The sequence below is a fragment of the Elephas maximus genome, chromosome 4, assembly GCF_024166365.1.
Source record: "Elephas maximus indicus isolate mEleMax1 chromosome 4, mEleMax1 primary haplotype, whole genome shotgun sequence".
NCBI classification, from domain to species: domain Eukaryota; kingdom Metazoa; phylum Chordata; class Mammalia; order Proboscidea; family Elephantidae; genus Elephas; species Elephas maximus.
Genome location: NC_064822.1, coordinates 38884927 through 38909072, shown reverse-complemented (window position 1 = coordinate 38909072; position 24146 = coordinate 38884927). Strand labels below are relative to the sequence as shown.

General features: G+C 41.1%; 1 protein-coding gene across 1 annotated transcript in view; it reads left to right on the top strand.

Annotated features, from left to right (window-relative positions):
- The first annotated feature begins 1443 nt into the window (after nucleotides 1-1443).
- TMEM236 (transmembrane protein 236) overlaps nucleotides 1444-24146 on the top strand; it is a 64902-nt gene continuing 42199 nt past the window's right edge. The window contains exon 1 of the mRNA XM_049881905.1: nucleotides 1444-1700. Within this exon, the coding sequence (XP_049737862.1) occupies nucleotides 1444-1700 (257 nt within the window). The remainder of the gene's footprint in view (nucleotides 1701-24146) is intronic.

Sequence of the window (24146 nt, the reverse complement as noted above, 5' to 3'; positions counted from 1 at the left end):
ACGGTATCACCCACACCTCCCCTCCTGGACTCCCTAGCGACACCGCTGTAGAAGGGATTAGAGTCAATGTCTGTTGACTCAGCCCCCTCCTCCTCAGCCCTCCTCCTCAGCTGAGGCTGTCTCAGGAAGTCTTACTCAGGCTCCTCTGTGGCTTCCTGTAGACTTCTTCGCCCCCAGGTTAGTGCCTGTCCTGTCCTTCCTCCACACCAGCACTGTTTTTTCCAAATGATCATGTGACTCCTCAGTACAGAAAGGCCACACCACCTACCCCCCCCCCAATACCAATTCCTTGATGGACATATATATTCTTACCCCACCCTACTTCTCTAACATCACTTTCCCCTATTTCCTGCTACACCACACCAGACCCTCTTCCCTCAGCTCACGTTAACCACTCTAGCCTCCTTGCCTTGGGGCATGCTCTTTTTTCTACCCGAAATGTCCTTGACATCCAACATCCCCATCTGTCCTCAACGCCCTTATCTTTCCCTTCCCTTCCCACAGTCCAAAGGTGAAGTTCTCCACTGTTATCATAGCGTTTAATCTGCACCTCTGACCTTAGTTACTTTTGGTCGTACATTGGTTTGCTTCCTCCCTTGGACTGGGGAGTAGTTTCGTGGAAAGAGACTTTCTGTCACGCATTCGTTTCCATACCCCAACACCTAGTAAAGTGCTCAAAAATATTTTTTGAAGGAAGGGTATTCACAGAGTCAATTGTTGTCTTTTAAATATTTGATATGCTTTTGGGCTAGATACAGAGAGCTCTTAATGCATTGTTGCAGAAACAGGTTTTTAATATCACCATGTTGTCTTCCTGACTAGCAAAATAAAAATGTCATTAATCTGTGTTAAATGGCAGTAAGTGTGCAATAACTACTGAGTATTTTAAGGATCAGGAAGAATTCTGGCTAGGAAGCTGACAGACTGAATCCAAACTCCTTTTGAAAGCACTTTGAAGACAAAAGAATGGCAGTTTTCCAAGATGAATACTCAGATTTTGGGGGTTTCTCCTTGCCTGAGTTTGCTTAGCTATTAAAATAGGGGATTGGGATACATCTATTATTCCCTTTTAACTCTAAAATTATATTATTCCAATGGTTCTCTTTAAGAGGTGTTGAGTATACATAAATGTTCATTGTGCTAAAATTGGCAATAAACACTATACTTAAAGTACTCGTTTATACCAATGCTTGAAAGCGTGCTACCAAGCTCATTTGACTTCTAATAATGGATGTGCAAATACATTGCTCTGTTTCTTTAAGAGACCGTGGTTGTTAGGTTAGAAGATCATTGAACCACATGAGGGTCAATAAAAGAATAAAAAGTCACTGGTTGGTGACTCGAGCAAGAGGAACTTGATCCTAGTTCATTATCTTTGTGTCCATATGTTGCTCACAATCAAAGGGGGAGCATTTTATCCTCAGCAGCTTGTACTTGCCAGGGATGGCTTCTGGAAGATTAATTAAACTTGTGGTTTTCGAGCTTCTGGAGTTTGCTGCTTTCTCCATTCCCACACTTGTGATTGTGGAGCAGTTTGCCTCTGTGTATCAAAGGACAAGGAATATAGCTGAGAAAACATATTACTGGCTTATTGTTTCCTGTTCTATTGCCTACGTGGCTTCAGTGACTCTATTGATTTGGGTTCCCATAAAAGTGCTCTTATTCAAAAAACATCATCTTCGAAAAAAAATTAAAGGATGGTAAGTAAATGAATTCTTTTGCAGGGAGTCCCTGCGATGCTGTCAAAGATAGTTTAACGTACTATGTGTAAGGATGTTAACATGGAACCAATGCACATAAGGTGAGATTAATGGGAAGTAATGATCACTGTATAAATGTATTGATATTATGGTATGCTCTACTTTCTCTTCTGTCATTTTTCCTGAGTGTTAATAAGACTCAAGTTAGCAAGAGTCTATGATACCTTGAGTGGTAAATGTTGGACCTAATTCCTCTATACACTAAGCTGCATAACGTTATCATAGTTACTTTATAAAAATCATGGTCTCAAGACTATAATATAGAATATAACTTCTGCATAAAACTGTGAAAGTAGTGTTTATTTTTTTTTATGCTTCCACTTGTATTACTTTGCAGGTCTAAAGCATAGTTTGATCACTAATTGACTGAGATATTAAGCAACTGGTTCCCTTACTTAGACAGATTTTTTAAAAATAATATTTTACTATGTTGATAAATTCTATTACCCTTGGGGGTGAGGAGTACTTCAATAATAATTCAGAAATATTTTATATAAACCAAGATTTAAACTTTATTTGTCTAACAGCTCAACCGATAACTGCATCTATGCATGTAAAGGTATTGAGAACAATCTCTGATACATTAGTACTTTCCTTTTTAGATGTTCAGATCTGATTCTAACTAATCTGGGATTAATTTAATACATTAAATTTAAAACATTAAATTTTCTTTCATGCTAAAGTGGAACAACACAGAATACATTTGAAAAACAGAGAGCTGGGAATTGTGATGTAAGCCAGGGCAGAAATATAAAAAAGCATAGATAAAACAATATATCGAGACACATCGATGGGAGAAAGCGGAAGGGGAGAGATAAAATGTGTCGCTCATGAAGTGCTCTTTAGGTACTGATACCAGCTGTGGCCCCCGAGTCATGCCAGGGGACTTTCAGTTCCCCATGAGCAAATTTCTTGAGGGATTCGCAGAAGTAAACTGTTTTTTCTGTTGGCCCTGCTTTTATCAGCAGGGCTTAGGGTCTTTCGGAACCCTGACCTAGATAGAGCCCAGGCTACCTAAGGAGTGGGCTTGGAGCTGGGCTGAGCCCTGTGCCCCTCAGAGCCCCCAGGTGTTGCTTTGACTGTCTAAGGCTCCTGGCTGGGCAGGGAATTTTGAGGGAATGGGGAAAAGTCCAATGACACAGGATAAACCAAGGGGAAGCTGGCTCACCTCAGCCCGAGAAGGAGCTCCCTGGTCTGCTTTTACGTTGCCTCAAATCCCTAGGACCCTAGATTCTGATGTCGTTCAGACACTAAACCTTCCCATATCCCTTCTTCTTCTTCTTGAGCTATAATAGTGTCTTTACTGATCACTTATTATGTGCCAAGAACTACCTGTACCAAAATACCTCTTGGAGTAGGTATTTTCATGAGTTTATCAGTATTATTCCCAAGAGGAAACTGATGATTAGAGAGGTTAAGCAACTTTCCCAGTCAACTTGTGAGTTGAAGAGCCAGGGTTTGGACCTAGGTCTATCTGACTCCATAAATGGTACTCCTACTATCCCAAACTGCCCCTTTGAAAGAGGAAGTTCCGATCTCCTGGGGAAAATCGAGATTAAGGGAAAGAGTGGTCTTTTCTATTCCTCAGTGCCCATATTATACATCTGGTGTCCTCTCAAATCTTTTACACATCTGCTTAAGGTATTCCCTCAGTGCTGAGGTGTTTAAGCTGCCACTACAGTTGCATCTTTTTTCAGTGATTTCTTTTGGCAAGTACTCTTTAGGGTTTTAGTTTCTGTTTGTGGGTGTGGCTGACCACTTATATAGTTTTTTATAGATGACAGGCTAGCCATAATTTCAGTGAAACTGTGGCACTATTTCCTCATAACCTTGTTCATGAACTCTATTAAACTCATCTCTTAATGGCATAGAAGGGAAGAAACAGCAACTGAGCACTGTCCAAGGGATTTAGCACATTCTGAACTATTAATTTAAACTTATGACAACCCAGTGAGGAAGGTGTTAATGTTTCTCATTTATATGTAGATGAATAAACTGAAGCTCAAGGAAGTAATTAACTTCGTCAAGTGACAAAGCTTGTATGTAGTGGAGCTGGGACTTGTGAACCCAAATCTGTCTGATTCAGTGACATTCCTACTGTCTTATGTGCCTTTTCCTTTATTTCTTTTGACATTGAACTGCAAATGTATTTCAAGAAATATGCAAATATCTTTTAGATATTAAGATATTTAGAAATTAGGATTCATTTTCCCCAAAGATGTGTGTTTGGATATTTTAATAAAACCTCTGTTGGGTCGATTCCAACTCATAGCAACCCAATAGGACAGAGTAGAACTGCTCCATAGGGTTTCCAAGGAGCAGCTGGTGGATTCAAACTGCCAACCTTTGGGTTAGCAGCCTTAGCTCTTAACCACTGCACCACCAGGGCTCCATGGTAATATATACCAAAAAACCCATTGCCATTGAGTCAATTCTGACTCATAGCAACCCTATAGGACAGAGTAGAGCTGCCCCATAGGGTTTCCAAGGAGCACCTGGTGAATTTGAACTGCCAACCTTTTGGCTAGCAGCTGTAGCACTTAACCACTATGCCACCAGGGTTTTCAAGGTAATATATAGTAGGTCAAATATCTTGGCTTTAGTTTCTTAATCTCTAAGAGAAATGATGCAAAAATAATTGTTACTGTAGGTAGTATGGATTGAAAGTATGAATTATTTTTAAAAGAATACTTAAATAGTTCATGAAATTTTGTGGATCCTTAGCACTTACAGGTTTAATGTTGGCATACAAGCCCTATGAGGTCAATCCTCAAGACAGAGTGAGTCATTCCGCTAGTAAAGTGTGTGCCCCAGCACTGCAGCTATGAGGGAGCAGACTTGGGTTCAAATTCCAACTTTGACGTTGACTATAGAGTTGCTATGAGTCAGAATTGACTCAACGGCACTGGGTTTGGTTTGGTTTATGAGACCTAGTGACACCGGGTCGGGTTTTTAGTGTGTGTTATTTAAACTCTCTGAGCTTTAGTTTTCTCATGTCCAAAATGGGGATAACATAGAGTTTCCTTAGAATGTTTTGAGAAATTGAATAAGATTAACCCATTAACCCATTGCAGTAGAGTCAATTCTGACTCATAGCGACCCTACAGGACAGAGTAAAACTGACCCACAGGGTTTTCAAGGAGTGCCTGGCAGATTTGAACTGCCAACCTTTTGGTTAGCAGCCATAGCACTTAACCACTATAACACCGGGGTTTCTGGAATAAGATTACACATATAAAATTCCTTTCTTAGTGCCTGGCATATAGTTGTTGTTAAATGCTGGTGAGTTGGCTCTGACTCATGATGACCTCATGAAACATTGCTTGGTCCTGTGCCATCTTCATGATCATTGGTATACTTAAGTCTGTTGTTGAAGCACCGTATATTTTGAGTGCCTTCCAACTTGGGGACTCATCTTCTAGCACTGTATCAGACAATATACTGTTGTGATCCATAGGATTTTCATTGGCTAATTTTAGGAAGTAGATAACCAGTCCTTTCTTCCTAGTATGTCTTAGGCTGGGTTCTCTAGAGAAACGAAACCAGTGAAGAATATATATATACACACACATACCAAAACCAAAACCATTTCTGTCGAGTCGATTCCAACTCACAGTGACCCTGTAGGACAGAGAAGTGCCCTATAGAGTTTCCAAGGAGTACCTGGTAGATTTGAACTGCTGAAGTTTTGGTTAGCAGCCATAGCACTTAACCACTATGCCACCAGGTTTTCCATACATATATAGAGAGAGAGAGAGAAAGAGAGAGAGACAGAGAGAGATTTTTCTCAAGGAAATGGCTCATGTGGTAGTAGAAGCTGGCAAGTCACAAGTCCATGGGTCAGGCATCAAGCTGGAGACTTCTCCTGATTCACATAGCTGCAAGGGCTGATTAATCCAAGGTTGGCAGGTAAGATGGAAGACTGCTGGCTCGCAGGTTGTGGAGTCCAGTGAATCCCAAGATCAGCAGGCTATACAACAGGCCACTGGCTCAAGTCCCAAGAGCTGAAGGTCAGATGATGATGAGCTGGATGCAGGATCAGGGATGAGCAAGAGCCAGTGAGCTTTGACAGAACACCCAGATATATTGGATGCAGGCCATACCCTGAGGAAACTCCCCTTAAAACTGATTAGATGATCACATCAAATCACATGGAGATGATAACATTCTATCACAAAATGAAGCATAACTACATCATTATGTAGCTGTCAAATTATATCATTATATAACTGCCAAACTACATCATTACATAATTGCCAAACCTCTGAGAATCATGGTCGATCCAAGTTGACACACAGCCTTAACCATCACAGTCTACCCCTTGTCAACTTGGAATCTGTACACATCTCCTTAAACCATGCACAACTTGTAATAAAGACAATTACAAAGTCATACTTGCACCTAACATGAGACAACTAACATGGGTACAACAGAAATGCACTAGCTCCATTTACATCTTATATTTTAAAATAACTAATGAGATAAAGGAGGGAAGAAACAAAAAATATGTATATATGTGTACACACATGCAAACACACACACACCTTTAACAAAACAAGGAAGAAATACTCATAACAATTACAGTCCTCATTTCTGCAGTTGGTGACATTGTCATAACTGGTATTTAGAACTACCGTCTTCCACCACCCATTCCGCATTCTCTTTGCCCTCAGTAAGCACCTCAGCTAGTTATGGTTCTTTGCCTGATGGGGTGATCTAAGCCTTCATTCCTGAAGGGTCTGGGCTGTTAATAGTCATGTAGGAATTGAGTTGCTGTAGTTTTCCATTGACTTTAATGACAAGGCATGGCAGTAATACAAGATGCCCTAAGGGATCTCCTGCTTTCTAGACATACTTTTCTTTATCTCCATTATATAATATCAATTTGATCTTCCCTTGATAATCAGGATCAATCACACCGGCTTTCTTAGTTATCTGGAGGTGCTATAACAGAAATATCACAAGTGGATGGCTTTAACAAAGAGACATTTATTCTCCTACAGTTCAGGAAGCTAGGAGTCCAAATATAGGGTGCCAGCTCCGGGGAAGGCTTTCTCTCTCTATTGGGTCTGGGGGAAGGTCCTTGAAATCAATCTTCCCTTGGGTCTAGGAGTTTCTCAGTGCAGGGACCCCTGAGTTCAAAGGATGGGCTCCACTCCTGGCTCGTTTTTCTTTGGGGTATGATGTCTCTGTTCTCTATGCTCAATTCTCTCTCTCTTTTTTTTTATATCTCAAAAGAGATTGACTCAAGATACAGCCTAATCCTGTAGACTAAGTCTTACCTCATTTAACATAAATGCTTCTAACCTTGCCTCATTAACAACATAGAGATTAGAACTCACAACTTATAGGATAATCACATCAGATCACAAAACGGAAGACAACCACACCGTACTGGGAGTCATGGTCCAGCCAAGTGGACAGATATCTTTTGGGACACAGTTCAATCCATAACACCAGCCAACACAGTAACTGCCTTCTTTGCCTGTTGATTCAGAGGTGTGAACTGTCCAAAGTGGCCAGGTGGCATTCTTAACTTCCAGTTCAATGGAATCATTGTTGTGTTTCCTGGTAGGAGCATCCCTCCCTTTGGAGCTAAGACTTCTAGACCCTCAGAGCATAGGGCCGTGGGGACAGGAAGCAAAAATTTTGTGAGTGGGTCACTAGGGTAATAATGAGTGGTGCCAGCCCCATTTCCACATGTTGATTCCTAGACCCATGAATCCCATCTATGGGAGAAGCAGAACCATGCACTGGATGCTGGGTTAGAGCATATGCAGCCTCTTGGAGAACATTGCCCAAACCCTGCAAGGTATTTAGAAAGCTACTGCATCATTCAATCTGCTTCAGAATGATGGTGAACATGGTAACCAGTGAATTCATTTGCTGTAAAGTGAGTCCCTTGATCTGAGGTGATACTGTGTGGGATAGCATGATGTTGGATAAAGTATTCTGTAAGTTCATGGATGATAGTTTTGGCAGAAGTATTGCATGCAGGAAAGGCAAATTTGTATCCTCTGTAAGTGTCTATTCAGTATGAACAAAATGTTGCCTTTTCCATGATGGAAGTGGTCCAGTGTAATCAACCTTCCACCAGGTTGCTGGCTGATGACCTCAAGGAATTGTGTTATATACAGGACAAAGTGTTGGTTTCTGCTGCTGGCAGATTGAGCCTTGGTGAGTGGAAGTCTGTGTTGCTGAGCCCGTGCATAACCTCCATCCTTGTTACCATGGCCCTTTTGTTCATGAGCCCATTGGGTAATGATAGGCTGGGTAAAGAGGATGACTGGTTTCCCAGAATACGTCATCCTATCCACTTGATTGTTAAAATCCTCTTCTGCCAAGACCACCTTTTTGTGACCACTCGCATGAGACACAAATATCTTCACTTCTCTAACCCATTCAGAGAGCTCTATCCACCTATCTCTTCCCCTTATCTCCTTGTCACCAATTTTACAATCATGTTCCTTGCAAGTCCCTGAACATCCAGCCAAACCACTGACCACAGCCCATGAATCAGTATGTTTCGCACATCTGGCCATTTCTCCTCCAAGCAAAGTGGACAACCAGGCGCCCTGTTTGATGTTCTGTCCATTGGGAGGACTTCCCTTCACCACTGTCCTTCATGGAGGTCCTACATATTGTGCAGAATCATCTGTAAACCAGGCAGGAGTTTTTTCTTTCTCAGCCAACTGATCATAAGGGACTCCAAATGAGGCCATAGATAGAGACTAGGAGAGGGCAGATAAAATGACAGGAGCGGAAAGCATGGGCACTTTGGCCACTTCCTTATGCTACTTGCTTGTGCTTTCAGGTCCTGCTTGAGCCCCATCTCATTTGTATCACTTCCATTTAATGATGGAGTGCTACTGTGCATGTCTGACTTTATGGCTCTGTGGGTCAGAAAACACCCAGTTAATGATGGGCAGCTCAGGTCACATGGTGATTTGGTGGCCCATGGTAAAGTGTTCAGTCTCTACTAAGGCCCAGTTACAAACCAAAAACTTTCTCATAAGGGGAGTATTTACCTGTAGAGGATAATCCTAAGGGTCTGCACTGTGATTCACAAATAAGAGCCTGCCAAAAACTCCATATAGTATCTCTATCTGTCATTGACACTTCAAGCACCATTGAATCAGCCAGATCATATGGCTCAAGTGGCAGGGTGGCTTGCAGTGTAGCCTGAACCTGTTGCAGAGCCTCCTCTTGTTCTGGGACCTACTCAAAACTAGCAGTTTTTCAAGTCGCTCGATAAATAGGCCAAATTAGCACACCCAAATGAGGGAGACGTTGATTTAAAACCCAAAGAGGCCCACCAGGCATTGTGCCTCTTTTTTAGTTGGGGGAGGGGCCAGATGTAACAACTTATCCTTCACTTTAGAAGGAATACCTCGACATGTCCCACACCACTGGATCCTTAGAAATTTCACTGAGGCAGAAGGTGTCTGAAGTTTCGTCAGATTAATTTCTTACCCTTTAGCCCACAGATGTTTTACCAGTAAGTCCAGAGCTATTGTCACTCCCTTCTTACTAGGTCCGATCAGCATAATGTCAACAATGTAATGGGCCAGTGACATGGATTGAATTTGTCCCCCAAAAATATGTGTGTCAAATTTGACTAGGCTATGATTCCCAGTTGGAAACCTGGTGGCGCAGCGGTTAAGTGCTACAGCTGCTAACCAAAGGGTCATCAGTTCAAATCCACCAGGTGCTCCTTGGAAACTCTATGGGGCAGTTTTACTCTGTCCTATAGGTTAGCTATGAGTCGGAATCCACTCGACGGCACTGGGTTTTTTTTTTTTTTTTTTTTTTATGATTCCCAGTTTTGTGTGATTATCCACCATTTTGTCATCTGATATGATTTTCCTATGTTTAGAAATCCTGTCTCTATGATGTTGATAAGAAGGGATTAGTGCCAGCTACGTTAATGAAGCAGGGCTCAATCTACAAGATTGGATTGTGTCTCTAGCCAATCTCTTTTGAGATATAAAAGAGAAGCAAGCAAAGAGACATGGGGACCTCATACCACCAAGAAACAAGAGCCAGGAGAATAGTGCATCCTTTGGGCCCGGGATCCCTGTGCTGAGAAGATCTTCGACCAGGAAAGGACATTTCACCAGAGCTGATAGAGAGAGAAAGCCTTTCCCTGGAGCAGGCACCCTGAATTCAGACTTCTAGCCTCCTAGACTGTGAGAAAATAAATTACTCTTTGTTAATCTGCTTGTGGTATTTCTGTTATAGCAGCACTAGATGACTAACACAACCAGTCTGATGTCTTCTTGGAGGAAAAGGCAATCAAGGTCCCTGTGGACTAAATTATGACATAAGGCTGGAGGGTTGATATACCCCTGAGGTAGGAGTATTGCGAAGTGAAGGATTATTTCTGGCGTTGACAGCTGAAGGCAAACTGCTTCTGGTGGTCCTTCAGAACCAGAACTGAGAAAAAAACATTGTCTAGCTGAACAGCTGCATACTAGGTAGCAGAAGATGTATTAATTTGCTTAAGCAATGAAACCACATCTGGAACAGCAGCTGCAATTGGAGTCACCATGTGGTTAAGTTTATGATAATCCACTGTCACTCTTCACAATCCATCTGTTTCAATCGGCGATTTGAATTGGGATGTGGTGAGGATTACCATCCCTGCATCCTTCAAGTCCTTGATTGTGGTACTAATCTCTGATATCCCTCCTGGAATACGGTTTTGCTTCTGATTTACTATTTTCCTACTTTGGGGCAGTTTTAATAGCTTCTACTTGGTTTTTCCTATCATAATAGCCCTTACTCCACTTGTTGGGGGTCCAGTGTGGGAGTTCTGCCAGTTGCTGAGTGTTTCTATTTCAATTATGTATTCTGGACCTGGGGAAATCACTACGGTGTGGGTTCAGGGGCCCACTGGACCCAGTGTGAGATGACACTGAGGCAAGACACCATTAATAACCTGAACTCCATATGCCCCCAGTCTCAATGGTGGGCCACAGTAACAGTTTTGGTCTCCTGGAATTAGTGTTCAAAGCCAGTATCCAGTTGTCATGGATTAAATAGCATCCCTGAAAATATGTGTCAGCTTGGCTAGGCCATGATTCCCAGTATTGTGTGGTTGTGCTCCATTTTGTGATCTAATGAAATTTTCTTATGTGTTGTAATTCCTAATCTCTGCCTATGGTTAATGAGGCAAGATCAGGTTATGTTAAAGAGGATTAGGATGGGATGCAACACTCTTACTCAGGTCACAGACCTGATTTGATATAAGGGAGTTTCTCTGGGGTGTGGCCTGCATCACCTTTTATCTTATAAGAGATAAATGGAGGGAGAAGCAAGCAGAGATATAGGGACCTCATTACCACCAAGCAACAAGAGCCACGAGTGGAGCATGCCCTTTTTGTCCTGAGTCCCTGAACTGAGAAGCTCCTGGACCAGGGCAAGATTGATGACAAGGACTTTCCCCTAGAGCCAGCAGAGAAAGCCCCTCCCTAGAGATAGTGCCCTGAATTTGGACGTCTAACCTCCTAAATTGTGAGAGAATACATTTGTTTGTTAAAGCCATCCACTTGTAGTGTTATTGTTATTCCAGCAGTAGATGACTAAGACACCAGTGTTCCCTCAAAAGGCTATTTCCTTTTCCCCACTGTACAATCACTCTCATGAAGAGAAGCAGATCCCTTCTGGGAAGGCTGGGAGAAAGATGAACAATACCAATTTGTGGCAGTGCTGTGGGGCCTTTTCCAAGGGACCCGGCCTTCTCTCCATGCAAGGCGTTGGTGGTCTGTAAACTGGCTCAGGCCTGGGAATTGACTGAGGCACTGGGACCTTCCATTCTGGTGATTCCAGTTAGACTGCCAGTCACTTGACCCAGAATTCTTCTGCTTGTACAGATCAAGTAAATGTTTAGTAGGTTTTTCATCTATTTCATTCCTAAGGGCACCATGACTAATTTCTAATGTCCGTACGAGTCAGATTATTCTGATTATTTCTTTGGTTCCACTGTCCATTAGGTAACAATGTCCACTTTGTCTGTTGAGAACCGCCATTTGGCCCCTAGCACCAAAGAGTCCGGTCAGCCCCATTGTAGTTAGATGTCTTCATTCAGTTAGGGCAGTTCCCCCTGTCAAATGTGACTTATATAAAATAGCAATCACAGAATTCTTCAAAGATGCTAGGCCTCCCTTCACAAATTTATTCCTCACTGTTGTGGTGAAAGGTGTGTCCTCCGGGCACTCTGTGGGTGGGTCTGTGGGTCTAACCTGATAAATCTACTCCAACACGTCAATTTCCCTAAGCTTTGGATACCTTCTTCTGTAGTATACCAAGGCAGGTCTGGAACTTCAACTTGATTTGGTAGTAGTCCACTGCATAATCCACACTTCAGGAAACCAATTAAATAAATGATTAGATCCTTTCCTACCTCTCGAGCTGAAACATTGAATGAAGGGTCTGTGCTTATTGGGCCCATATGAATACACTCAAACCGATGTAACATCAGGTTCCTTGCACCATTATCGCACCCCTTCATAGCATTGCCGCACATATTTCCCAGGCTTCTGTTTGTACATATTAGAAAACTCAAGCATTTCCTTTGGAGTGTAGCATACCTCCTCTTGCATCACACTTTGTACTTTACCTTTTTGGCTCACTGGGACTTAAGGCTAGTTATAGGTCTAGAAGCCAAAATGGGTGATGAGGATACGTTCTGGAAACATTCAGCAATGTCTCATAAGGCATCTGCCTCAGGTGATACCCCAGGCAATGACCCAGACAAAGGCTCTTCAGACACAGATGGGTTAATTTCATCAGATGGGGGTGGAAGGGCTAATGGTTTTACTGCATAGGGTAGATTAGCAAAGATGGAGTAATCTCTTCAGATGGGGGTGAGAGGGCTGTTTCTGTTGGCAGGAGTGATTCAACAGAATTCAGGGGCTCACTGTCCCCAGCTTCCTGATTATCTGCACATACGTCCCCACCCCAAGTTTCAGAACCCCATTCCTTCCCAATCAATGCCCTCACTTTAACTTCAGGCACCATTCAAGGTTGAGAATTCAATTGGTGTTGTAATTTATCCACTCTTATGATAAGGTTCTGGGTTTGGTTTTCAGCAATATCAGCTGTTACTGCAAAAAATAAGGCTTGCTCTCAGGGCACAAGTGGCAGCTTTGAGGTCTTTTTTGTGGCACTTAAGCTATGACTCTGAAGCCCTGAGCTCTTCTCTTTCTTTCACCACCTTGTCTAGCAAAAGTAGGACCAACCAGCTTTCTTATACTTCTCATTCTGAGAAAACTGTAGAAAAGTATCAAACACATGATCACGCAGAGCCTTGCCTCTCACTAGTACTTGATCCAAAGTTGGTGATACTTTGCGTATTTTTATTGCCACCTCGCAACATGGATTAGCAGTTGCCTCTTTACTACTGAAAGCAGTTATCAACATATTTAAGACTAACCAGACTTCAGAATGAATTTAGAAAACTCATCCTCACAATTTTCTTTCTCTAGAACCACTCTCAGTACCAAATATCTTAGGCTGGGTTCCCTAGAGAAGCAAAAACCAGTGACATGTATATATAGATATAGGTGACATAGATATAGAGATTTATCTCAAGGAAATGGATCACATGGTTGTAGAAACTGGCACGTCCCAAGTCTGTGGATCACGTGGTTGTAGAAACTGGCACGTCCCAAGCTTGAGGCTTCTCCTGACTCACGTAGCTGCAGGGGCTTACAAATCCAAGGTCTGCAGATAAGACAGAAAGCCGCTGGCTCACAGGCTGTAGATGCCTTCAAATCCCAAGATTGGCAGGCACTATGACAGGCAGCAGGTTGAAGTTCCAAGATCTGAAGGTCAGATTATGATGAGCCAGAAACAGGATCGAAAGTGAGCAAAAGCCAGAGCTTTGCCAGAGCGTCCATATATATCGGATATTGCTCACACCCCTGAGGGAACTCCCCTTACAACTGATTGGCTGATCACATCATGGAAATGATTACATTATATCACAAAATGGAGGAAAAATACATCATTACATAACTGCCAAACTACATCATTATATAACTACCAATCTACAACATCACATAACTGCCAAACTGTTGAAGATCATGGCCCAACTAAGTTAACACATGATTTAACCATCACAGTCTGGAAGCTCCTCTGTACCTCTCTGCCATGGCTGACCCTGCTAGTATTTGAAATACTCTTGGCCTAGCTTCCAGCAACACAGCAACACACATGCCATCACAGTATGACCAACTGACAGTCAGGTGGTGGTGACATACAGTAAACAATAAACATTTGTGTTATTCTCTTAAGCTGAATTTACTATTTCTATTTAAAATATGACCATGTTTAATCCTCAGAGTCATTCTGAGAAGTGATAGAAACAGATAGTAAAACTGAAGAAATTATATGCTGTAAGGGATATTCCTGGAATCTAGAGATTTTTTTTCAAATAATTTTTATTGTGCTTTAAGTGGAAGTTTACAAATCAAGTCAGTCTGTCACATATAAGCTTATATACACTTTACTCCATACTCCCACTTACTCTCCCCCTAATGAGTCAGCCCGCTCCCTCCTTCCAGTCTCTCCTTTCGTGACGATTTTGCCAGTTTCTAACCCTCTTTACCATCCTATCTCCCCTCCAGACAGGAGATGCCAACACAGTCTCAAGTGTCCACCTGATACAAGTAGCTCACTCTTTGTCAGCATCTCTCTCCAACCCATTGTCCAGTCCCTTCCATGTCTGATGAGTTGTCTTTGGGAATGGTTCCTGTCCTGGGCCAACAGAAGGTTTGGGGACCATGACCGCGGGGATTCCTCTAGTCTCAGCCAGACCATTAAGTATGGTCTTTTTATGAGAATTTGGGGTCTGCATCCCACTGTTCTCCTGCTCCCTCAGGGGTTCTCTGTTGTGCTCCCTGTCAGGGCAGTCATTGGTTGTGGCTGGGCACCATCTAGTTCTTCTGCTCTCAGGATGATGTAAGTCTCTGGTTCATGTGGCCCTTTCTGTCTCTTGGGCTCATAGTTATCGTGTGACCTTGGTGTTCTTCATTCCCCTTTGATCCAGGTGGGCTGAGACCAATTGATGCATCTTAGATGGCTGCTTGTTAGCATTTAAGACCCCAGACGCCACATTTCAAAGTGGGATGCGGAATGTTTTCATAATAGAATTATTTTGCCAATTGACTTAGAAGTCCCCTTAAGCCACAGTCCCCAAACCCCTGCCCTTGCTCCGCTGACCTTTGAAGCATTCAGTTTATCCTGGAAACTTCTTTGCTTTTGGTCCAGTCCAGTTGAGCTGAACTTCTGTGTACTGAGTATTGTCCTTCCCTTCACCTAAAGTAGTTCTTATCTACTAACTAATCAGTAAATAACCCTCTCCCACCCTCCCTCCCTCCCCCCCCTCGTAACCACAAAAGTGTGTGTTCTTCTCAGTTTATACTATTTCTCAAGATCTTATAATAGTGGTCTTATACAATATTCGTCCTTTTGCCTCTGACCAATTTCACTCAGCATAATGCCTTCCAGGTTCCTCCATGTTATGAAATGTTTCACAGATTAGTCACTGTTCTTTATCTATGCGTAGTATTTCATTGTGTGAATATACCGTAATTTATTTGCCCATTCATCCGTTGATGGACACCTTGATTGCTTCCAGGTTTTTGCTATTGTAAACAGTGCTACAATAAACATGGGTGTGCATACATCTGTTTGTGTAAAGGCTCTTATTTCTCCAGGGTATATTCCAAGGAGTGGGATTTCTGAGTTGTATGGTAGTTCTAACTTTTTAAGAAAACGCCAGATAGATTTCCAAAGTGATTGTACCATTTTACACTCCCACCAGCAGTGTATAAGAGTTCCAATCTCTCCGCAGCCTCTCCAACATTTATTATTTTGTGTTTTTTGGATTAATGCCAGCCTTGTTGGAGTGAGATGGAATTTCATCATAGTTTTAATTTGCATTTCTCTAATGGCTAATGATCGAGAGCATTTTCTCATATATCTGTTAGCTGCCTGGATATCTTCTTTAGTGAAGTGCGTGTTCATATCCTTTGCCCACTTTTTGATTGGGTTGTTTGTCTTTTTATGGTTGAGTTTTAACAGAATCGTATAGATTTTAGAGATCAGGTGCTGGTTGGAGATGTCATAGCTGAAAATTCTTTCCCAATCTGTAGGTGGTCTTTTTACTCTTTTGGTGAAGTCTTTAGATGAGCATAGGTGTTTGATTTTTAGGAGCTCCCAGTTATCTGTATTCTTTTTGTCATTTTTGGTAATGTTTTGTATTCTGTTAATGCCTTCTATTAGGGCTCCTAACGTTGTCCCTATTTTTTCTTCCATGATCTTTATCGTTTTAGTCTTTACGTTTAGGTCTTTGATCCACTTGGAGTTAGTTTTTGTGCATGGTATGAGGTATGGGTCCTGTTTCATTTTTTTGCAAATGGATATCCAGTTATGCCAGCACCATTTGTTAAAAAGGCTACCGTTTCCCCAGTTAATTGACACTGGTCCTTTGTCAAATATCAGCTGCTCATACGTGGATGGATCTATGTCTGGGTTCTCAATTCTGTTCCATTGGTCTATGTGTCTGTTGTTGTACCAATACCAGGCTGTTTTGACTACTGTGGCTGTATTATATGTTCTAAAATCAGGTAGAGTGAGGCCTCCCACTTTCTTCTTCTTTTTCAGTAATGCTTTACTTATCTGGGGCTTCTTTCCCTTCCATATGAAGTTGGTGATTTGTTTCTCCATCATATTAAAAAATGTCATTGGAATTTGGATCGGAAGTGCATTGTATGTGTAGATGGCTTTTGGTAGAATAGACATTTTTACTATGTTAAGTCTTCCTATCCATGAGCAAGGTATGTTTTTCCACTTACGTAGGTCCTTTTTAGTTTCTTGCACTAGTACTTTGTAGTTTTCTTTGTGTAGTTCTTTTACATCTTTGGTAAGGTTTATTCCTAAGTATTTTATCTTCTTGGGGGCTACTGTGAATGGTATTGATTTGGTGATTTCCTCTTCGATGTTCTTTTTGTTGATGTAGAAGAATCCAAGTGATTTTTGTATGTTTATCTTATAACCTGAGACTCTGCCAAACTCTTCTATTAGTTTCAGGAGTTTTCTGGAGGATTCCTTAGTGTTTTCTGTGCATACGATCATGTCATCTGCAAATAGAGATAATTTTACTTCTTTCTTGCCAATCCGGATGCCCTTTATTTCTTTGTCTAGCCTAATTTCTCTGGCTAGGACCTCTAGCACAGTGTTGAATAAGAGCAGTGATAAAGGGCATCCTTGTCTGGTTCCCGTTCTCAAGGGAAATGCTTTCAGGCTCTCTCCATTTAGAGTGATGTTGGCTGTTGGCTTTGTATAGATGCCCTTTATTATGTTGAGGAATTTTCCTTCAATTCCTATTTTGGTAAGAGTTTTTATCATAAATAGGTGTTGGACTTTGTCAAATGCCTTTTCTGCATCAATTGATAAGATCATGTGGTTTTTGTCTTTTGTTTTATTTATGTGGTGGATTACATTAATGGTTTTTCTAATATTAAACCAGCCTTGCATACTTGGTATAAATCCCACTTGGTTGTGGTGGATTATTTTTTTGCTATGTCGTTGAATTCTATTGGCTAGAATTTTGTTGAGGATTTTTGCATCTATGTTCATGAGGGATATAGGTCTGTAATTTTCTTTTTTGTCATATCTTTACCTGGTTTTGGTATCAGGGATATGGTGGCTTCATAGAATGAGTTAGGTTGTATTCTGTCATTTCCTATGCTTTGAAATACCTTTAGTAGTAGTGGTGTTAACTCTTCTCTGAAAGTTTGGTAGAACTCTGCAGTAAAGCCGTCCGGGCCAGGGCTTTTTTTTGTTGGGAGTTTTTTGATTACCTTTTCAATCTCTTTTTTCGTTATGGGTCTATTAATTGTTCTACTTCTGATTGTGTTAGCTTAGGTAGGTAGTGTTTTTCTAGGAATTCATCTATTTCTTCTAGGTTTTCAAATTTGTTAGAGTACAATTTTTCGTAATAATCTGATATGATTCTTTTAATTTCATTTGGTTCTGTTGTGATGTGGTCCTTCTCATTTCTTATTCGGGTTATTTGTTTCCTTTCCTGTATTTCTTTAGTCAGTCTGGCCAGTGGTTTATCTATTTTGTTAATTTTTTCAAAGAACCAGCTTTTGGCTTTGTTAATTCTTTCAATTGTTTTTCTGTTCTCTAATTCATTTATTTCAGCTCTAATTTTTATTGTTTGTTTTCTTCTGGTGCCTGATGGATTCTTTTGTTGCTCACTTTCTATTTGCTCAAGTTGTAGGGACAGTTCTCTGATTTTGGCTCTTTCTTCTTTATGTATGTGTGCATTTATCAATATAAATTGGCCTCTGAGCACTGTTTTTGCTGTGTCCCAGAGGTTTTGATAGGAAGTGTTTTCATTCTCGTTACATTCTATGAATTTCTTTATTACCTCTTTAATGTCTTCTATAACCCAGTCTTTTTTGAGCAGGGTATTGTTCAGTTTCCAAGTATTTGATTTATTTTCCTTAATTTTTCTGTTATTGATTTCCACTTTTATGGCCTTTTGGTCTGAGAAGATGTTTTGTAATATTTCGATGTTTTGGATTCTACAAAGGTTTGTTTTATGACCTAATATGTGGTCTATTCTAGAGAATGTTCCACGTGCGCTAGAAAAAAAAGTATATTTTGCAGCTGTTGAGTGGAGTGTTCTGTATAAGTCTATGAGGTCTTGTGGTTGATGTAGCAATTAGGTCTTCCGTGTCTCTATTGAGCTTCTTACTGGAAGTCCTGTCCTTCTCCGAAAGTGGGGTGTTGAAGTTTCCTACTATAATTGTGGAGGTGTCTATCTCACTTTTCAGTTCTGTTAAAGTTTGTTTTATGTATCTTGCAGCCCTGTCACTGGGTGCATAAAATTTAATATGGTTATATCTTCCTGGTCTATTATCCCTTTAATCATTATGTAGTGTCCTTCTTTATCCTTTGTGGTGGATTTAACTTTAAAGTGTACTTTGTCAGAAATTAATATTGCTACTCCTGCCCTTTTTTTGCTTGTTGTTTGCTTGATATATTTTTTTCCATCCTTTGAGTTTTAGTTTGTTTGTGTCTCTAAGTCTAACGTGTGTCTCTTGTAGGCAGCATATACACGGGTCGTGTTTCTTTCTCCAGTCTGAGACTCTCTGTCTCTTTATTGGTGCATTTAGTCCATTTACATTTAGCGTAATTATAGATAAGTATATATGTATTTTTTATGTGTTTAGTGCTGTCATTTTGATGCCTTTTTGTGTGTGTTGTTGACAATTTCATTTTGCCACTTTTTTGTGCTGAGACGTTTTTCTTTGTAAATTGTGTGTTCCTCATTTTCATAGTATTTGACTTTATATTTGCTGAGTCATTACGTTTTTCTTGGTTTTTATTTTCAGTTATGTAGTTGTTATACCTCTTTGTGGTTACCTTAATATTTACCCCTATTTTTCTAAGTAAAAACCTAACTTGTATTGTCCTATATCGCCTTGTTTCCCTCTCCATATGGCAGTTCTATGCCTCCTGTATTTAGTCCCTCTTTTTGATTATTGTGATCTTTTACATATTGACTTCAATGATTCCCTGTTTTGAGCATTTTTTTCTTTTTAAAATTAACCTTAATTTGTTTTTGTGATTTCCGTATTTGAGTTGATATCAGGATGTTCTGTTCTGTGACCTTGTGTTGTGCTGGTATCTGATATTATTGGTTTTCTGACCAGACAATTTCCTTTAGTGTTTCTTGTAGCTTTGGTTTGGTTTTTGCAAATTCTCCAAGCTTATGTTTATCTGTAAATGTTTTAATTTCGCCTTCATATTTGAGAGAGAGTTTTGCTGGATATATGATCCTCGGCTGACAGTTTTTCTCCTTCAGTGCTCTCTGTATGTCATCCCATTGCCTTCTTGACTGCATGGTTTCTGCTGAGTAGTCTGAACTTATTCTTATTGATTCTCCTTTGTAGGAGACCTTTCTTTTATCCCTGGCTGCTTTTAAAATTTTCTCTTTATCTTTGGTTTTGGCAAGTTTGATGATAATATGTCTTGGTGATTTTCTTTTTGGATCAATCTTATATGGGGTTTGATGAGCATCTTGGATAGATATCCTTTTGTCTTTCATGATATCAGGGAAGTTTTCTGCCAACAGATCTTCAACTATTCTCTCTGTGTTTTCTGTTATCCCTCCCTGTTCTGGGACTCCAATCACACACAAGTTATTATTCTTGATAGAGTCCCACATGATTCTTAGGGTTTCTTCATTTTTTTTTAATTCTTTTATCTGATTTTTTTTGAGCTATATAAAAAAAATTTAAGGGAATTAATATCAATATAAAAAAAATTTTTTTATATTTGTATTAATTCCCTTGTCCTCCAGATCCCCCACCCTATATTCCAAGTGCTCGAGTCTGCTCCTCTGACTTCCTATTGAGTTGTCTAATTCTGTAATTTTACTGTTAATCTTTTGGATTTCTGAATGCTGTCTCTCTACGGATTCTTGCAGCTTATTAATTTTTCCACTATGTTCTTGAATAATCTTTTTGAGTTCTTCAATTGCTTTGTCAGTGTGTTCCTTGGCTTTTTTGCAGATTGCCTTATTTCATTTCTGAGGTCATCCCTGATGTCTTGAAGCATTCTGTAAATTAGTTTTTTATATTCTGCATCTGGCAATTCCAGGATTGTATCTTCATTTGGGAAAGATTTTGATTCTTTAGTTTGGGGAATTGTAGAAGCAATTATGGTCTGCTTCTTTATGTGGTTTGATATCGACTGCTGCCTCTGAGCCATCTTTAAGATAGTGTAGTGATTTATTCTATATTTGCTCACTGAGTCTTATCTTGTTTTGTTTTCTTTCAATATACGTAGATGGGCTACTAGATTGCGCTGTCTTGATTGTTGTAGCCCTTGAATCACTTATGTCCTATTACCAGCTGGTTTGAGCTGTTACCAGATTTATAAGCCTAAGAGTCCATTCACTATTCTTGAGTAGAATCTGATTTTGGGTCATCAAGTGTGTGGTGCAGACTGTCACCTATCCACCTAAAGAGGTAGTGGTGATAGTTGTGTGCACCAGATTCTAGTAGCAGCAGGGGTTCACACTCCAGGGGGGCAGGATGCTGACAGGCTTCCCCTAAGTGCCAGTGAGGTAGGTGTGTCTCTATTCCTAAAGCACTTTGGTGGGTGGGCTCTGCAGCTGTACCTTAGGCCCCCAATGCAAGTACCTCTACAGATTGGTAGGTGTCACCCTCCTTAGACCTAAGGCAGGTGGCTAGGTGGTCTGGGGGGAGCTTCAGCCCTCAGTTCCCTGTTGTGGGTCAGTGAGGGCTCTGTTGAATAGGCAGAGATATCACACCTGGGAAACTTGTCTTTCCAGTAATCCGCTAAAACAATTCCAGTCAGAGCCCTATCAGAATTGCCTTTGCATTATAATAGCCACCTTGTTCCCTGTAGGGATGAAAGCCCAAGACAGTGGATCACATGTATTTGGCTGGAGCTGGTTCTGTGTTTTTAGTCCAATTAGGGAAGGATTTTTTGTCCCTGGGTTTTTTGTAGCTGCTTCTCTCAGGCCAGGAGAATGGGTTAGGAAAAGACCAAAAAAGAAAGAAAAACCACAGAGCACTTCACTCTCCGGCTCAGGAAATTCCAATGTTAATGAAGCCACCTGGGAAGGGGAGGGGAGGGTTCAGATAAATAGGAGAGAGTAGCACCCCAGAATATAGACAAAGTTACTTATCTTGCTTGGGATGACTGTTTTATCTGAGATTCCCGAGGGGTGTATGGACTGTGTGCGCTGGCTGGCTAGAGATTGCCCCCGAGGGTCAGGCCCGCGTCCCGTGCTTGTGCTGTCTCAGAAGCCTGGTCAGTTCTTCCGCTCCCAATCCAAAGCCCAGCGCCAAGGTTCCCCAGCTGGGACGCTGCACTCCAGGCTCCAAAACCAGTCACTGCCTCCCGGTGACTTCTTCTCCTGTCAGCCGCGTCACTGTGCTGTCTGCGTGCACTGGCTGGGCTTCCCCCAAGGTCACTTCTGGGGGCTAGGGCTGCGTCCCATGTTTGCGCCATATCAGGATGCCGTGCTCAGCTCCCTTGCGCCCAGCCCAAAGCCTGGCGCCAAGGTTTCCTGACTGGGATGCTGGCTCCAGGCTCTGAAAACAGTCGTTGCTTCCCCGTGGTTGTTCGTTCTCAGTCTCTGTCACTCAGGTCAACTCTTTAGATCTGTGTTTGATGGTCAGGTTCGTAGATTGTCATGTATGTGGTCGATTCACTTATTTTTGCAAGTCTTTGTTGCAAGAGAGATCCGAGGTAGCTTCTACCTAGTCAGCCATCTTGGCCCCACCTCGAACCTAGAGATTTTTAAAGATCTCTTTTTATCCCTTGAGAATAATGAGGGACAACATGATGATATCTTATTATAAGGTATTTTCATTTTATACAGTGTTTTTGTTTCATTTTCTCACTTGACATGCATGCCAGTGTTGTGAGGTTGACTAACTTATGTAATTCTCATCATATAATGGGGGAAACAATTTCAGAAAGCTTAAGACATACGCTAAGTCAATGGTAGAGTCTGACTTCAGTCTTGTGCTCTTTAGTCTTGTTAAATACTTCTTTATTTTTTAGAATTATTGTCCCTTTTTTAAGGATGCCTCTCATAATTTATAATAGTCCAGGAAGAATGAAGACATCTATGTGCATTCACACAGAACTGTATATTCCAGTGAATAAGAGAAATCCTCTCCTGTGGCATCAGTGAATGTGTGAGACCACTGAGCAACAAGGCTAGCCATGAAGAGGGTAGCTTGGAGAAGGGGAATCCTAGAGGATTTGTGGGGTTTCCAGACTATCTTGGGGCCCAGGGCTATATTTCTAGAATCCTCTTGAGTCCTTCAGAGTACAAATATATTAGACTATAACGTCAGGAATCCTGGGCAGTGTAAAATTTGAAAGGCCCAATATTTCAGGCTACATTTTGCTTTGCTTAAGTTCTTATTATAGTCAATAAGGTTTTGCTGTTAATCTGTTTTAAGTAATGTTGGTGGTAATAATCATAGTAGCAGTAATAGTATTAGTAAAAAAATAGCAAATATTTATTGAACAATTACTACATACCAAGCACAATTAGAAACACAGTGCATGCATTATTTTAATAAATTTCCCATATTCTTTTCGTAGGATTGCTGTAAGAAAATACCACAAACTGGCTGGTTTATAAGAACAGAAACTTATTCTCTCACAGTTCTGGGGGCTAGAAATCAGAAATCAAGGTATTGACTGGGCGTTATTCTCTGAAGACCATAGGGAAGAATCTGCTCCATGCCTTTCTCTTAGCCTGGCAATCCTCGACTTGTATGTAGATGCACCACGCCAGTCTCTGTCTCTGTTCTAGCTGTGTATATCTGTATTTCTTTTCCTCTTCTTATGAGGACATAAGTCATATTGAACTAGGGCCCATCCTAGTACAGTGTGACCTCATGTTAACTAATCGTGTCTGCAAAGACTCGATTTCCAAATAAGGTCACATTCCCGGGTACCAGGGGTTAGCACTAGAAGGTATCTTTTTGGGGGAGCATGATTCAACCCAAAACATTCTCTAAAATTCATAGATAATAATAATTATACCCTCCATTTTATCAATGAAGAAACTGGAGCACAGAGAAGTTAAAAGATCATACAGCCAGTGAGCATTGAATCCATGACTGGACCCACGGCATCTGTCTCCAGAGACTGGTCCTTTGACTGCCTTACTATTCCAGAGCAGCACACCCAATGAAGCACAGAGCACTAGGAAAATCTGTGCACTGCAGGACAGACTGGCTAACCTGAAGGAAATAGAACTTGCTCTTCTTAGCACCTGTGTGGAGGTCGTCACTAAGTTACTTACTGTTAACTAAACACTGGTGCTTAACGATTCTTCCCAGAACACTCCCGTTTTTCTCAGTGGGTCTGCCATCTGCTTATATAACTCAGTATCGACATCTTTGCCACACTTGACTGCGGGCTCGTTCTTCCTTGTCCAATCATATCCAGTAAATCAGCAAGAGTATACTTACTTTTGCTTTTCTCTCCCTGCTGTGTGCAGTGTCATCAGATTCCATTCATTCTTCCTTTTTCATATCTCTTGCATCAGCTTCTTGTTTTCTTATCCCAATTAAGCCCTTATTTCCAGGGGCACCATACAGTTGAGTGTCTGGCCTGGTTCCAATAGTTTCCATATATTCACATCCAGTGTCAGATCATTTGTCTTTTTTTTGTTGTAGTTTGGGGAAACAGGAAGAACATTCTCTAACTACTGCAGGGACTGTGGCAACCCTTACGAACTGGTGTCCTTGCCTTCTCCTGCTTCTCTCCCCCTAACTCCCTCCCAGTCCTTGTGTAAAG